This window comes from Bombus vosnesenskii, unplaced genomic scaffold, assembly GCF_011952255.1.
Source record: "Bombus vosnesenskii isolate JDL3184/JDL3185 unplaced genomic scaffold, Bvos_JDL3184-5_v1.1 scf7180000013297, whole genome shotgun sequence".
Lineage (NCBI taxonomy): Eukaryota > Metazoa > Arthropoda > Insecta > Hymenoptera > Apidae > Bombus > Bombus vosnesenskii.
This window is the reverse complement of record NW_022882947.1, coordinates 659,387-675,684: the sequence shown is the minus strand read 5'-3', so window position 1 is coordinate 675,684 and position 16,298 is coordinate 659,387. Positions and strand designations below refer to the sequence as shown.

Here is a 16,298-nt window from a genome sequence, read left to right as displayed (position 1 = left end):
AAGGATGATATATAACATTCCTTCGTGTGTAATTTAATAATCCCTTAACAAACATTGTATTCAATAATCATAATACCTGAAATTGAGTGAATATTAAATATGGCTTCTGAACCAATATTTCCCGACCAAAACGTTCGTTCTACTTTCATCTTTAGCTTTTAGATTTAAAGCTATAGTACATGACAATACAAGCAACAATTATAAGCGTTAATCCCACTACTGCTAAAATAATTCTTTGTTGAAGACTTCTAAACATCATTCCCGAGAGTAAACGTGAACCACGACCTAGCTCTGCATCCGTATCTCGTAACTAGAACAAATAAATTATATTATCGTATTAATAATAACATTGTAACAGTAACAAATTTATATATATGTATGTATATTTATATAATATATACATATAAGATCAAACTAATATCTTACCCTTGCTCTTCCTTTTTGAATCGTCTCTCTTTGCTCGTGCAGTTCCTTCAATACTTGAGAACCAATTTCTTCTGTTTCTAATACCATACGATATCCATTCTGTAAAGTTCTACCTGTGCGGTCTATTTGTTCCGAGGTATCTAATAATCTTTTTTTCTGGTCCTCTGTAATATTATTCTCCCATGAATCTTCTCTGCTTATTTCAATAATTTCATCCTTTGCCTTTTTGGCTGATTGAAATTCTTGTGTCAATCGTTTTAATTCTGCCCTATGACTCTCTACTCGACCGCGCAAGCGATCACGTGCTGCGCCATTCACCCCACGAACCTCCAATTCCATTTGCTCGAGCTACAAGTCAAACATAAGAACGACAGAAACTATCAAAACTTTATATAGTTATTCGGTCTTTGATTAAATACTGTCGTTAAAATATATGATCCTTTCATTCTACTTATTTTCATATGCAAAATAAAAATGAAAAATCAATTTCATTCTAACCCTAAAACTGAAAATATAAACTTTCGGAATTTTTTAGCAAATTGAAACTTTGATGTATTAGAATGATTTTAAAATAGAAGACAAAACAAATATTTCATTTTACCAGTTCTTGAGCCTCTTCGATCTGCCTATCCACATCTTGAATGGACAGCCTTTTCTCATCTGTAAATTACGTCACGTGTATCGATTATTGTTGTTTAATAATGCCAGAGGATAGACAGTGTTCACTTTAAAAACAACGATTTGTGCTCCACGATAAGAGCACCACTATGATTCTGTTTTGATCGTACTTACTGCCGCTTTGTGTTCTTATTCTACCAATTTTTGCAGTAATGTCAGCTGTCAAAACGGCGTATTGTTGCTCATAGTTGTCAATGAGCGACGCCATCTTGAACGTATTTCCATTGGAGACGGATATATGGAAAAGAGGACGTTCACTATTAGAGATTACACATCGAATAACTGGTAACAGCTGCGTTCTGAAATCAGCTGAGAAAATGTATGTATTTGGCTTTGTATTTGCAATCATTCTCTACATGGAAAAAAATAGATATGTACATATTAAAAGTTACATAAATAGCTGATTTTTGTATCATATCGTATCATATATTGTATCGACCTTTTTGCTTAAACAGAAAATAGAAACAATAAAATAATCATATGAAATATTAATATGCTTTAGTTTTTTATATACTTACATATACTCCAATATATTTGAAAGATTTGTAAATTATACGTTTGTGTCTGCATGAACTATTTACATACATATTTTAAACAAGCTTGTTAATATTCGTAGGGATTATATTTTCTCTCTGGTATTGTACATATTGAAGTTTGTAAAATTTAAAGATACGATCGAATACAAGGATAAGCAAATTTTATCAGCGATACATCAGCGATTTCGAAACTTTCGCTTTATCAGCAACAATGATATATCAGTTTTATTTTTACATAATTAAATATGTGCAATAAGAATACTAAAAATATATATGTACTTAACACGTTTAGTAAAAAATTCCTCAATGTATATGCTATTTTGTACTGTCTAAAGGATCTATAGTTGAATCATATATCGTCACACAGTTTTACCAATAATTTTTAAAACTGTTTACTCTGCAAAAGCTGCATTCGTGCAATTCTAGATGAATGACGTTCATTGATAAATTCCTTATTCATTGTTAAATCTACCGGACACTTGATTCATTATAACGCCATGTTTCTCTATGACACGTCCTCAAACAACAGAGAAACATAAGGCTCATGGTAGGAAACTAATAAACTTCTATGTGATCCTTTTACCAAGTCGAATATCATAAGAAAATAAAAAGTTATAATAGCAGTAAAATAATACAACAGTAGTGGAGGGTGAAGTCTTCGAAATATGGCTACAAAATTGACACGTCATTGGTAATACACCAATCAAAAGAAGAATTCATAGAGAGTACTACCAATCGTTTTAACTGGTTGCAGAGTCGACTACGGTCAATCTACTTTCGATTCAACAGTCGAAATGAAGATGGCCGCCGAGGTGAGGTGGCTTTTAATTTTTCATGTATTTTGTGTAATTTATGCGGTTCTCGGTGAGACACCCCATCGAAAATTCGAATATAAATACTCGTTTAAGCCACCGTATCTCGCACAAAAAGATGGGAGCGTGCCTTTTTGGGAATACGGAGGAAGTAAGTAAAGTATCAACCTAACCAATTACGCGTGTTATAAAATACTGCCGTATGTTCTTTTCTTATAGTCGGCTTTTTGATTATTTAAATGGAAAACGCTATTATTTTGTTTAGAAATTCCAATTTTAATTGAATTTCATGCTCTTGAATGAATTTATGCATTAAAATGATGATATTCACTTGGTAAAATTTGATGAAATTTCAACAATCACAACACATGTACATGTTGTTATTTACACTTGAAATACTAATTTAGTTTATTCTAAACATTTAAACACAGGTAATTGTTCGAAATATGTTTTTATACGTAGGAATTCAATTTTATAATTCAATGTTATGATATATAGAAGTTTATTATCATATCCATGAACTTATGGTACATCATATATTGTTTTATAAGTAATTTTTTGTTGTTGTATCATTTACAACAAATATCATTATTTCAGATGCAATTGCTAGCGCAGAAAACGTTAGAGTTGCTCCATCGTTGAGAAGCCAGAAAGGTATGTGAAAAATTGATTTTATTAACTTCTATTTTTAATTTCCTTAAATCATAATAAAGATTATTTCTTAATGCAAATAAAGATATTTTAAACTGCCACTTGGTAGTTATTATATGACATCCAATATTATTATATCAGGCATATGGTCAATAGAAGTTAACATAATATAATCCTTTTATATTAATAAAAAGTGGTATGATATTTGAATTTAAAATAATATTTAGGTGCGATATGGGTGAAACAGCCTGTTACTTTTAATTGGTGGGAAGTTGAATTAATATTCAGAATAACAGGAAGGGGAAGAATTGGAGCGGATGGTTTAGCCTTTTGGTACACTGCTGAAAAGGGTGCTTATAATGGCACTGTCTTTGGTAGTTCTGATCAATGGAAAGGTCTTGGAATTTTTTTCGACTCCTTTGACAATGACAATAAACACAACAACCCTTACATCATGGCAGTCCTCAATGATGGCACAGAAAGCTTTGATCATACTAAGTGAATTGCATTTCTTATTATATTTTTTAGTGTTTTTAGTGTTAATTAATATTTTCAATGAATGATTCTTTACCTTGATTTTAATATAGCGATGGTACAACACAGCTATCTGCTGGTTGCTTAAGAGATTTTCGTAATAAGCCATTTGCCACAAGAGCAAAAATTGAATATTATGAGAACATTCTAACAGTAAGTGTATTTATAAATTTATATGTATTCTTATTTGCTATTGTACTTGTCATATAATTTTTAATGCTTAATTAAAGGTGCTATTCCATAATGGTATGACAAACAATGAACAAGATTATGAAATATGTTTCCGAGTTGAAAATGTTGTTCTACCAAAAGGAGGGTACTTTGGTGTCTCTGCTGCTACTGGTACTTATTATAAGAAGAATATCAAGTTAATCTTTATTTCGATATAATTACAATTTTCTATAATGTTTCATTTAAGGTGGTTTGGCCGATGACCATGATGTTTCACATTTCTTAACACATTCTCTATTTCTTACTGGTCAGATGAGGACTGAGGAGCATAAAGTATCTCTTGAGCTTGAACAACAAAAGCTTAGTCAGGAGTATATGGATTACCAGAAAAAATTGGAACAACAGAAAGAAGAGTATAGGAGGTAAAGAACATTACACAAGCATATTTCAAGTATAAGGTGTGTTTTCACAAAATAATTTAATTCGACAGAGATCATCCAAACGAACATCGTGAGAAAGAGGAATTTGTAGAATATTTTGAAACTGATAATCAAAGAGAATTGCGACAAATTTTCTCTGGTCAAAGTCAAATGTTCGATGCGCTGCGCGAACTTAATAGGAAACTCGACGAAATAGTTGGAAGACAAGAGCGATCTTTAAGTTTAATATCCCAACTTCAAGTTGGTGGTAAGGTCTTGTTGAATTATCGATAATTAAACATAAATGTAAATAGGAAATTTAGCAACTATAAAATAAGTAGGTGTGCAAGCGGGAGGTCAACCAGGACAAATACAGCTTATTGATACGATTCGCCGACAAGAAGTCGATACTGTATTAAATAATCAAAAAAATATAATAAGTACAGCAAAACAAATAGAATCCTATATAAATGAGGTGCATTCCAAGACTGATCTTATTCTTAATAATCAGGCTCGAAGTCCTACCGCTCAGGTGTTTATTAACATTTAATTTTGATAGTTTTCCAGTAATATTTTCAACTAAAAATGAATATTATATAGGTGCAGCCGATGGGATACGATTATCATTCACTTATTTCGGAAATGCGAGATGGACTTAATACATTAAAAAGAGATATTACGCAAATAAGCACTAAAGTAAACAATGGTGGGACAGATTGTCCAACAACAAGTTGTTTAACAACAACGATGTTCTTACTTTTTGTGGCAGTTCAGATGATAATTTTACTAGCGTACAGCATGTACCGGTAAATATTTGCTTTATTTTAAATATTTACTTTGTCTTACATAGATGATGTAGCCATATTTATCGAACTTAAATCATCTTTTTGTTTGCAGAGACAACAAAGAAGCACAGGCGAAGAAGTTGTACTAATGCTTCAATCCTACAGTACAGAAGTAAGGGTATAAAGATAAATTTCTACCTTTGCGTACTGATTTAATATTTTTATCACTTGTTAATCGTATTCGTAAAACGTGCATTTTTGCTGAACATTTGTACAATAAACACATTCTTCATCCACGATAGACCTAACGTGATATGATAAGGAGCAGTCAATGCTCCTAAAGTATGATAAAAAAGAAATCATTAATTATGCTCAGCTTGGTATAATTCAGTCATTTTGAATATAATTCTCAACGCGTCATATGTTTCTTGTCATTGTAAACCATAGACATAGATATATATAAAGTGGCAGAAAGTAGACGCGAAATTGAGGTAAATAATTTAATATCTCATTGATATTCAGTGATCTTCGAATGTGACAAATTTTGTTGTGTTTAGACGGTTGTGTACGATATATATTCTTTTATCGTCGTTCATTAGAAATACTTTGTGTTATGTGCACATTTTTTTTTAACTAGTTTTCTTTAAAAAATAATTGTTTTTTTACATATTGATTTATCGTAACGTATAAATGTTTATATACAAATTTCGTATCGGAAATTGGCATATCGAATAACGGAAGCTGAGACAATTTTTTCCCCAAGAAGTCCAATGATTCTTATTATATTACTTATGATATTTGTCGATCTGGTACTACATTCCCCTAGGCGATCGAGCGTGTAGGTAAGTTTCACGTTTCTAACGTGTCAGATACTTAAAATTAAAAATAAGAAACCCGTAATATGGCTCTATCGAATTCAAAGTAAAAAGGCAGAGTGGGAAAGCGACGTCGAACAATCACTACGCCCCCGAAGCTCTATTATAAGAAAAGTTTTTATTAATCGAATACGTACTTTGTAAGTGTATATGGTGTATCGAGTAGAAGCGTAGAGAAAAACAAACTCGAATTATCCGCAAACTCGGTATTCTTGTCAACCTTATTGCATTTGTAAAAGTTTATCGAAGATTGTAAATGTATAATGAAATATATCTGATAATAAAATTACTAATCGAAAAAATATGATTTGAAGTTTAATGAACGAGTTGAACTTCAAAGAAACTTGCACGAGACTGCGATTATTTGAAAGCTAATTGTAAGTGATATATCGATCAACCATAATCCTCGAAACGATTGAAGCGATCGATCGAAATCTGATGTAACGAGTAATGTAACAAATTGCACAACGGTTTTGCTGAGTCTTTTTATCAATTTTTGAAGAATTGGATATGGGTATGTGATTATTCTGTAAAGTTTTAAAACATACATTATATGTTAAACTTTATCAAATGTCTTTTGTACAAATAATTGCATTTTTATTTCCTTTACAAATAAAATATAATTTTCTTTCGTACTATATAGCTCCCTGATGAAACGGTATAGGAAACCAGATAAAAAGTGAAATATTAAGAGGCGTAAATTAAAGTATCATGGTTATAACCTATAACGTAACAACGAAACAGAAAAACGGTGAGGCTTCATAACTAATTAATAAAGCTTTTAGCAAAATTTAAAAAATTACCTATTAAATAAAACTGTTATTTAAATAGAATTGTCCAGCTCTGTTTATCAGTTTAAAGCTATTTGATTACTAATTTTATTGATTTCGCTAAGGATTATTCCATTTATCAGGCACTTGTGCCTAAAGAAATATTTGTTTAACGTTGTATATCACAAAGTAATATTTTTTAAAATTAACATTCTTATGGAACAACAAATTTATTAATTCGGTATCAAAAATTCGCACATACAACAACATAACTTTCACGATAGAATACATTCAAATGCATAATATTAATTTTGTAGCTTTTTATATTGAGATAGTTTTCATTAAGTTTCTAATTTAGTTATACATTATTTGATTCAGTGTTTCTTTTTTTATCAGTGGTTCCCAAACTTTCTTTAATCACAGCGTACTTTAGAAAATGTATAAATATTTTGATCCACTTTGTTTATAGATCGTAAAATTTACTCGGAAGAGGTATTTATATGTATCAAGACTGGAGTAAATTAGAGATGAATACAATTAAAAATACTGAAAAATCGTAGATAAGTACTTAGTCTAGCGGCGGCGGCGCACCCTGTGGGAACCACTGTCATAGACAGAGGTTCCTTCAAGTTTGCTTCTTCGAATTTATAACGCAATGGCAGAATTTTAAAAGTTTCAGTAGCCAAGTCACATAAATTCTAGATTACGAAACTTGTGATTTATAGGTTCGAATATTCTATCTTTTATTCATTCGCGAACACTCAAACACTTTGTAACAATCAGCGTCAAACGAGGCGAAAGAGAGAAAACGCGTCGTGGTTAAATTTTGCGAATGATTCAATGAAAGTTGAAACGATGCTTTTGGAAAGAGAAACTGACGCTTATTTGCAATGAGATAAGTACGCTGTCTTCGTATGGCTGAAAAAATGATACTATTTTATCTTTTTTATAACGGATATTTCAACTTATATATGCAACGCTGTGCTCGATAAAAATGTTCACGTAAGATACGTGAGATAAGATACGGACGTACGGACGTTGTTTATATTCGTAAATATTGTATGCAAATCTAGAAATTTGACACGTCTTTTAACAGATATAATTGAAATGCAAAGCGAATAAGCAGTACCAGAAGTCAAGGATACAACACGTTAGATCAGAATATACGATATTATATCTCTTTATCATTGCGCAAGCCAGATGTGAAAATGAATAAGCGGTTCTAGAAACTGATAATAGATAATTGTTATATTTTGTTTAAATTTTCATAGATAAGTTTCATTTTTGACTAACGACAATACCTTGAAATACGAAGAAGTACGTACCAAATTCAGTTACCCAATATTTTGCCACATCTTCCGTATACGAAGAAAAACCAATGACGTATCTTCTTCCACGGACTATTTCGACTATAAAAAAAAAAGGAAAAAAGCAAAAGAAGCTCATCGAGACGTGGAAGTACTCGTAGATGCTGGGCGTTCAAGAAAACGCGGTAAGGGGTGAGGTAAAAATTGGAAATTCGCTGTATTTCACTCGGATCGTCCATTTCTGGGAATGTTTCACCTTGATACGGTGTACCAGCCCCTTTGGTGAAAATGTGACCAATAAGAACGGTTATCTAGTGGCGCAGAATCCGCAGAATTCAACCCTTGTTGCGGCCAACAGTCTCGATTGGTGCGGTACGATCCAATCGCACGCTAGCCGATATTGATCTGCTTGAACGGGGGTTGAATTGTTGAAACTTTTTTATTGGCAAAGTTGTAAAGTGTTTTATGGCTGACGGGGAAACTGGCGGCGGCGGTGTTATGCGATGACCATGAGTTATTAAAATTGTCGAGGACGCTTCGATGCTTTTGCGAATTAATGGAGAGGATTCGCTGAAATGACCAACGGAATGGTTATTATAATTTTCTATTTTGGAGCTTTTGGTAAATTTCTTTCTCCCTATTATGTTATTCGTTGCCAAATTTGCCATTTAATTTAAATTTGAACTCTTCCCTAGGTTATGCAAAATTGAAATATAGTTACAACCACCAAGGTTTCCACAAGCATGTTTCTTAATATAGATATAACTAAATTGGAAAATGTGATTCAGAATTTCAAATGTTCTTTGAAAATATCGTCTCGTCGAATGTCAGATGCAGATTGTTGTCATAACGAAATGGATATTCATTGGGAAGGCGAAAGATGAAAAAACAGCCTCTCTTAAAATAACAGTTTAGAGAAAAATCATCGCCACTTTACTGTGTAAGCAAAAGTTACCCCCGTTGCGATATAATAGCGTGTCGCACTCGATAGTATGACAAACTCTGCAAAAAATGCATAGGGGAGAATGAAAATATGTCAGGCATTTATAAACTTAATCAAATTTATTTTCTATGGAGAAGATACGAATAGATTTGGCTTGATGCGCATGACGATGTTATGTTTTTATTTTCCGAATATCGGTCGAATATCTTAAATCGGATATGAACATTTCACAATGTTATTTAGAAATTGAAATAGAAGGAAAAAGAGTGAAGGGGTAGATGAAGAAAGCGAAACGGTAGAAAAAATAACAAGCTTTTCCTTTAAGAGGAGGATCGGCAAAGAGGGTATACAAAGTAAAAAGAGGGGTGGAAATGGAAGGAAAGAAGAGAAAAGAGAAGAAAGAGAAGTAAAATTGCAATCAACATCAATACATGTAACAAAATAAAAAAAAACGAATGCCACGCCTCTGCTTATCGATATATACGGGAATTTACTAATATTTCAATTCGTTAACAATAATATAATTTGTATTCGTAGAAATCAAATTAATGATTCAATTATAAGTTAGATTTCATTTAAATTTCATTTTTCCCTCGAACAAATGTCTCGTGTGCGCGATTCACCCTAATAAATCAGAAATTCAGTTCTGCGTGTCCAATCATCGATAGTGCGAATCGCAGAGAGAATATCGGTTATAACGAATCGAAATATATTCTGTCACGTGCGTGTATCTGCAAGGGTGGAGACGATTGTCTAATAGATTCGTACAAATAGACATCAATATACTACATATACAAATATACACGGTATTTCAAAAAGAAATGTTTCTAAAGCGACGACCATTTCCTTTAGTATTACCCTGTGCTTGTAGGACATCCTTCACGCAGTAATTAATTTTATAATAATACGAAATCATAATAAATAATTCCCTGCTTCTTCGTTAATATCACGTTATTTGCTCTTTATCTAATTGCGAGGTGTAAACATATTGTAAATAATGTCAATGCAGCGGACAATGGAACTTTACGTCATTTTTCAAGAAAATGCTTGAGTTGCGACCTGTGGTTCCTCCGAAATCTTTTGCTCCTCGACAACTTTGTTTGAGACGAGTTCTATACGATGCAATAAAAAATTGATTTTAATATATATTAGATAGCGGCTAGGACGCGTATTTTTTATACATTCAGTACAGTTTAATCGGTTATCAACGTTCCGAGTTCATCTTCTCCTTGATACTCGTTAGATCGATACTCTGAATTAACGTTTCCACTGCTCATTTTTTCGACAACTACAAATTTTAGGCCAAGCTTTACGGAACACCCAGTATACACATTATGTACGAAAGCGAGGCGTATAGAATGGAGCAATACACGAAATGCGCGATTTATGTAATCGGTCCCGATGCAAGGAGGATGATTTAGGATAGTCGGGGACGTAATTCACCGAACGATTTGGTTGATCGAATTGCCAAAACGCGTCTATCGGTTCGATTGATTAAAAGCTCGGCTGCGCTTTTGGGGTGGCTCGATTGAAAGTCATATTCATACGGGAGCGGGGAAGCCTGCGTTTTGTCGAGATCGTGTTATCGTTCCTCCTGCTAGGATCAATCCCTACGACGAACAACCCCTAATTTTATTCATTACGTATCTGTTCAGTTTGGTTAAATGTTGGATTGTGCAGCGACGATTAACGCGCAATTTATTCGATTAACGAATGTGTTGAGTAATACGCGATTGGCGTATACGAACGAATAAATGTTAATTGGCAGATTTGAGTGAGTAATGGAGTTTGTACGATATGTACGAACCTACAATGGGGGATTGACAAAAATTGGATACACTGGGATCATCTTTAGGCGAAGCGAAGATGTCATACAAAATAACAATACATACGATACTACGATGTCGATGTATACGATACTATTCGCGATTGTCGACGATATCGCGTATTTTTTTCCATTTCTCAGAGAGAAAATTTCTGCGATAAAGCATAAAAATTGATCGTCCATGGAATCGCAAGTCCGGGAGTAGACTTTGTTCGTCAAGGTTCGTCGGGCAAGGAACAATAAGAATTTATTGAGCAAGAAAGAACACTAGGGATGATGACATTTATAATCTTTCACGAGAATCATAGATCAACGATGTTTTTGCTCGGCTTACAGGGGTGTCTTTGGACACTGAATTCGATTTTAATTATTATTAATCGTCCTTCGTCACCGGGAGGGGTACTAGACTTTCCTCGCTTTCCCGTATAGCTTTCATGCTAATGTTCATTAGCTTTTAATCTTTCTGACAGCGAATACAAAGTTAGCAAAGAAATTGTTTCGTACGAATTACGCGATTTAAACGATCGATATGGCAACGATAATACGTTGACGTACGCGAAATGAAGATATCTATAGCGGCACATGAGTTTGCGAATATAGCCTGTATACTAATTTATTATTTTAAACAACACCGATCGATCATTCTCCTACACATAAACCTCTATATATTTACTATTTGATGTGCGAAATCTCGGAATATTCATACCCTAAATTGATTATTATCTTTTTTCATTCTTCTTTTTCTTTTTTGCAACTCGTTGATACATAATTCATTATGGTGTTACAGAGAACGAACCACCGAACGTGGAAACGTAGGCTTTTATCTCCGTTGCAAAGTGACGACCGAGGAAAACAAAGTAGCGACTACTTAAGAGGAGAGTATCGAACCACTTAAGCAGTAATCTGTCGAGGAGCGTCCTCTTTATTCGGCCCTGTCAGGGGTGGTTTGTGTACACTGGCCAGTGTACGTAGCAACCCCTTGTAGGTGGGGTGTATCCTGCGTAGCTCGCCGCAAGGGTAAGTAACTTTTGTCTCTCGTGGACACGCGATTCTACCGGCGGGGGTCTTTCACGAGAATTTCGACGCACGTAGATGGAAGCTAGCCACTCAGAATGGTCAGTTTATGTGGTTTCTGGATATTTATGGGGTGCAGGAACGATCCGAGGGACCTGATCACCGCTGCCAGCTATATATCCTACAAATTGGACGCGGAAACTCGTGAAAATGCGAGCCAATGGCATGATCGAATTTCCGCCGTTCGCGTGTATTCGCTCTATCGAGCTTTCGAATACTCGTATCCCATTTAATGTTTTCGAAAGGACGGGTGCTTTATCTATAGATACACGATGACTCTCGAAAGTGTTCGAACATTTACCATAGAACATTCCATGCCAAACTTTTTGAAACATCACTGACGCTATAACGAGATGCGATTGTCACAGTTATGTTGGTAAAGTTTGAAATAAAAAGATAGATTAGAAGAACAGAATGAAAAGAATGGGCATGAAAAAGAAAGGTGTTACTTAGGATCTTTAAAAGATACAAACTTTGAAAAAGCAACGAGTCATACGTATTGCAAGGTATCGAAGCTCAATACGAAGCAAACGATACGATGAATTACGTGTAGCCGTATATGTATATTGCGTTATGGTGTGCCGTACGCGAGCACTTGTAATTTAATATTCGCACCCCGTGAACACGTTCATTACTTAAGTCCACACCCGGTACGATACATCCCTTTGCTCGTATATCCATGATCATTCTACCAGGACTAATGCACCGTGTGGCCAAATGCTCGATGCGATTTAAATGCCAGGGGTTAGTCAAGTATCTCGTCTACGGTAGTTAACACCCTCGACACAGTTTGCGCCAGCAATTCCCTCTTCCTTCTTTCCTCCAGGGACTTGTTAACAGTCGTTTCATTCGCAATCCACGTCTGCCGTCATTTATTTGCATTTTTTGTTGTTCAAGCTAATTTAGTAGCGTAACATTATCGTGTTCAGTCGAAAAAGTTTACTTCGTTCGGAGGCAATTAGATCGATCGTTCTTTATAAGAAGAAATTCATGAAATTACTTCAGCCGTGGAATAAAGGACGTAGATAAAGATCAAGATAAAGGAACAGTTTTTATAAACTCAATTATCGTAACGATCGTAAGATGTAGTAAGGTTTCGATAGATTTTCTTACGATTTCAACTTATGCTTGACGAATTATACTATGTGATATTTCATTTTGGTGGTCGCTAGGGGTATTTCTTGCGTTAAAACATTTGACGCGATGCATTGTACGAGGGAGTTAATGTAACGAGCCAAATTACGAGCGACACGTGTGCTAATTCGAGTTTATAATTTTAACGGCGCGTACAGAAACGATGCGACGATTCTCGCTGATTTAATTAACCCCAGGGGTTCCATTTCGTCTATCGTTTCGAGTAACGCGTCCTCGATACCTTTTAAGACAGTGGTCATGGAAATAGGGACCAACTGTAACAAACCAGTTTATAGTAGCGTTGTCAGTCGGCACACTGTCACTTACTTAACACGAACTGTCGCGGTAATCCACGACTCGACGATACCAGTTGAGAATTCGTAGATAATAACATATTATCACATTACGAACAAATGAAACATACAACGAACAAGAATATTCGGATCTTATTTACCAAAAATATTAGGCAGCAAAAATCGATCGCGAATTACGTTATTATTTTCGCATTAACGGAAATGGAATTAATAAAAATTAATTATCAGGAAACTCGTGGATATTTACGACGTCGACGAACTATCTACCGAGGCAGGGCCGTTCGAATTAATTACACTTCGATGCAATTTTTCTCTGTCCCATGGATACAAATCGGAATAGAACTCGAGGGAAGCTCCTTGGTTTCCATGGCTCTTGGATTTTCGTTGTATCGTTAGGGTGGTGCCCTGCCGCGCTTCCGGTATCCGGTTCCGCCAGCTATTTTTATATCAAGGGGACCAAGGGGGCGATGATTCCATGGAATCTGAAAAGTCAGTCGGGCGAAAACGACGACCGCGTACGAAAAGGGAGAACGAATCTGTAAGGGAAGAAACAGCGGAGAGATAGAAGGGGGACGAGACAAGCTAGCGATACGTCGTCACATCCGCTTGGACGAACAGAGAATCACGACGTGTCATTTGTCAGCGAGATGCTTTTTCCGGAAACTCGTCGTTCGCAGGGAGTCCGCCGGAAGTCGCCACGCTAATCATTCTATAGAAAATACGCACGCTCGGTGTTTATTCGATCGGATCGAGCCATGCCTCTTTTATCTTATCAACTTTATTCTATCGTTGTTCAATTGTTGATTTCATCCCGTTCATTTTGAAGTTTATATATTATTAAAACGATAACTTATATTTACATACTTGGTACCCATAATCGAAAATCCTCTTAAACTCTGTACCAAGCAATAAAGAGAAACGAATATCGTAGAACGTCAAAGTGATTATAAAACATCGTTGTTAAATATCCAAGACCGTCGTGTTATAAATCATCGTCTTCATCAGGGAGAACTCGAGCAGAAATCGTTCTACGCATAAATTCTCTTCGAATTTACGATTCACGGTTGCCGCATTAGACACGGGTAACTTTTTATGGTGATTTCGATAGCCGCACACGCTTCGTTCTTGCTCTCGGTGCGCATCCCCCACGCGTACGATCGAGAATTTGTCGAATCATCCTCGACTGAACTCGCAAGGGCTTGTTCCATTGTACTCTTTTAGGGTCTTGTGACGTATCTGCATTCCCTTTCTTCCGGCGGCGAGAAAATCGTAAACTATATGAGGTAGAAACATCTAAATACGAACGAATTGTGTTGGATGAATATTATAGGACCGATGTGTAAGGTTCGTAGGGAAGCGACTTTCTAATAGATTTCACTTCTACCACGAGTGTATATCTGGTAGATTATAACGCTGTGAACAACTGGAGAATTATAAGAAACGTTTAAAAGGTAGCGATAAGATTTGCAGACTAGGGAACTTCACCTGAAAATCTTCTTTCTGCTGTACGTTCAGCGAAAAAGCACAGACTTACAAGGATACTCGTCGTCTTTGTGACTCATCGAATTCGCGTGGAGAAGTTCCTTGCAACAGTTCGCACAGATAAACAGATCGAGATAAATGGATTCCTCGAATAAATTCCGAGAACTATCCTTCGAAAGACGTATTTATTCCCTGGCTCGCATAATGCAAACTTGTATCTTATCTACATATCTCAAGCAATAGCAGTGGGTAGGGTAGACCATAATCTGGCACGGAGACGATCGAAACCTTTCAGAAAAATGAATTTATTCCTGGATTTATGTCCATCGTTTGCCGTCGTCTCGCTCATAAATCATCTGTATCCAAAACGGAGATGAACTCGCACAGTAGCACGCGAAGGAACACCCTTTCGTACGAAACTTTGCCAAGTTTTCCCTCCACTGCGTATAGAATTCTTTCTGTCCCTCACCCTTTGCTCGTGGTTAATCCTCCTGTATTGTTAAACGTCACGTGAAACGCCGTGTCCACAGAACGAATTACGATTCTCCCTCGAGAGAATCGTTCTTTCTTTTGTCACAAGTGCACTGGAAAATATAGTTTGATAACAGAAGTGGATTTTCCTAACGATATCGTAACAGTAGTGAGACGGTTTTGCCTTTTCTAAAAAGTAATTCACGTTGCTTTGAGTATTTATGCCAAAAAAATTATGTTACGAATAACACAGCATTGATTCGTTCTTTAAAGCTATTATGTATCATCCGTGGTAAATAATCAAGAGGAAGAATTATAATATTATCGAAAAATATAACGATAATAAAGAATTTAGCAAAGCGAAAACACAACGACGACGTAGTTTTTGGGACGAATTTCTGGGATAGAAGTCAGTTGGAATTGACAGTAACCAGGAGAGCCCGGGACATTGGCTCCAGACTTCCTGGCGCCGTCGCGACGCTTCCCAGCTTTTGGCAAAACATATCCTATCTCGTCGTATCCTGAAGCGGGCGCCTAGTTTTTTTATGGCCACCGCCAGTACGACCCCCGGTTCCAGGCTTCCGAAGTTCCCCCATAAAATCTATTCTCCTCGTTGCTCTGCCCCCGACGATTTCTCTATATCTGGTTGCATCCTCCTCTGCAGACTGTTTCTCTTCTTTGCGAAAACTACCTTGTAGCTTGTGCCGATGGCGGATATTCTGTTCCTGGAATGGGAAACGGCACGTGTCGGTCTAGGAGATTAGTTTCAGAATGAGAATAGGCTCGGGTGCTTGATCATTGAATCACTACAAAAAGACGATACAACGATCTAGCTTTAGGATCATGGATCATGGTTTAGACATTCGCCAAGATAGAAGTTTCGTAATCGTCGAATGAGATTATTTAACGAGAAGAATGTCACAATTGATAAAAATTGTCTGGAGCGATACGAAACCCTCGCACGTTACACAATCGAGCAAAGTCTTTCGCTAATTTCGACGTCCGCGACAAATCTCTGTTACTTTCAAAATTTCACGCTGTATCTCTCAATCGTGCGCAAGCAAAATCGTAGAAACAATTTTATTCGACGA

General features: G+C 35.8%; 2 protein-coding genes across 2 annotated transcripts; one reads left to right on the top strand and one right to left on the bottom strand.

Annotated features, from left to right (window-relative positions):
- Window positions 1-60: 60 nt before the first annotated feature.
- Window positions 61-872, bottom strand: LOC117233520 (vesicle transport through interaction with t-SNAREs homolog 1A-like). Its single transcript, XM_033493888.1, has 4 exons — window positions 846-872; window positions 427-774; window positions 180-310; window positions 61-76 (listed from the first exon to the last, which is right to left on the bottom strand). The coding sequence occupies exons 1-4, from the start codon at window positions 870-872 to the stop codon at window positions 61-63; spliced, it is 522 nt and encodes a 173-aa protein (XP_033349779.1).
- Window positions 873-1,208: 336 nt separating this feature from the next.
- On the top strand, window positions 1,209-5,432 carry LOC117233598 (protein ERGIC-53). The gene is made up of 11 exons (XM_033494066.1): window positions 1,209-1,423; window positions 2,395-2,603; window positions 3,050-3,106; window positions 3,331-3,601; window positions 3,691-3,790; window positions 3,868-3,979; window positions 4,056-4,230; window positions 4,299-4,495; window positions 4,569-4,759; window positions 4,828-5,033; window positions 5,125-5,432. Exons 1-11 carry the CDS (start codon window positions 1,299-1,301, stop codon window positions 5,159-5,161), a joined length of 1,680 nt encoding a protein of 559 aa, XP_033349957.1. The 5' UTR covers window positions 1,209-1,298; the 3' UTR covers window positions 5,162-5,432.
- The last annotated feature ends 10,866 nt before the right edge of the window (window positions 5,433-16,298 follow it).

Bases quoted from the DNA above. Each gene is read 5' to 3' on its own strand.
- LOC117233520 (XM_033493888.1), bottom strand. From the start codon at position 872: ATGAAAGGATCATATATTTTAACGACA. The intron at 775-845 runs GTATTTAATCAA...TTTGACTTGTAG, and splicing joins GATCATATATTTTAACGACA to CTCGAGCAAATGGAATTGGA. The intron at 311-426 runs GTAAGATATTAG...TATTTGTTCTAG, and splicing joins TTCAAAAAGGAAGAGCAAGG to TTACGAGATACGGATGCAGA.
- LOC117233598 (XM_033494066.1), top strand. From the start codon at position 1,299: ATGAGCGACGCCATCTTGAACGTATTTCCATTGGAGACGGATATATGG. The intron at 2,604-3,049 runs GTAAGTAAAGTA...TCATTATTTCAG, and splicing joins TTTTTGGGAATACGGAGGAA to ATGCAATTGCTAGCGCAGAA. The intron at 4,231-4,298 runs GTAAAGAACATT...TTAATTCGACAG, and splicing joins CAGAAAGAAGAGTATAGGAG to AGATCATCCAAACGAACATC.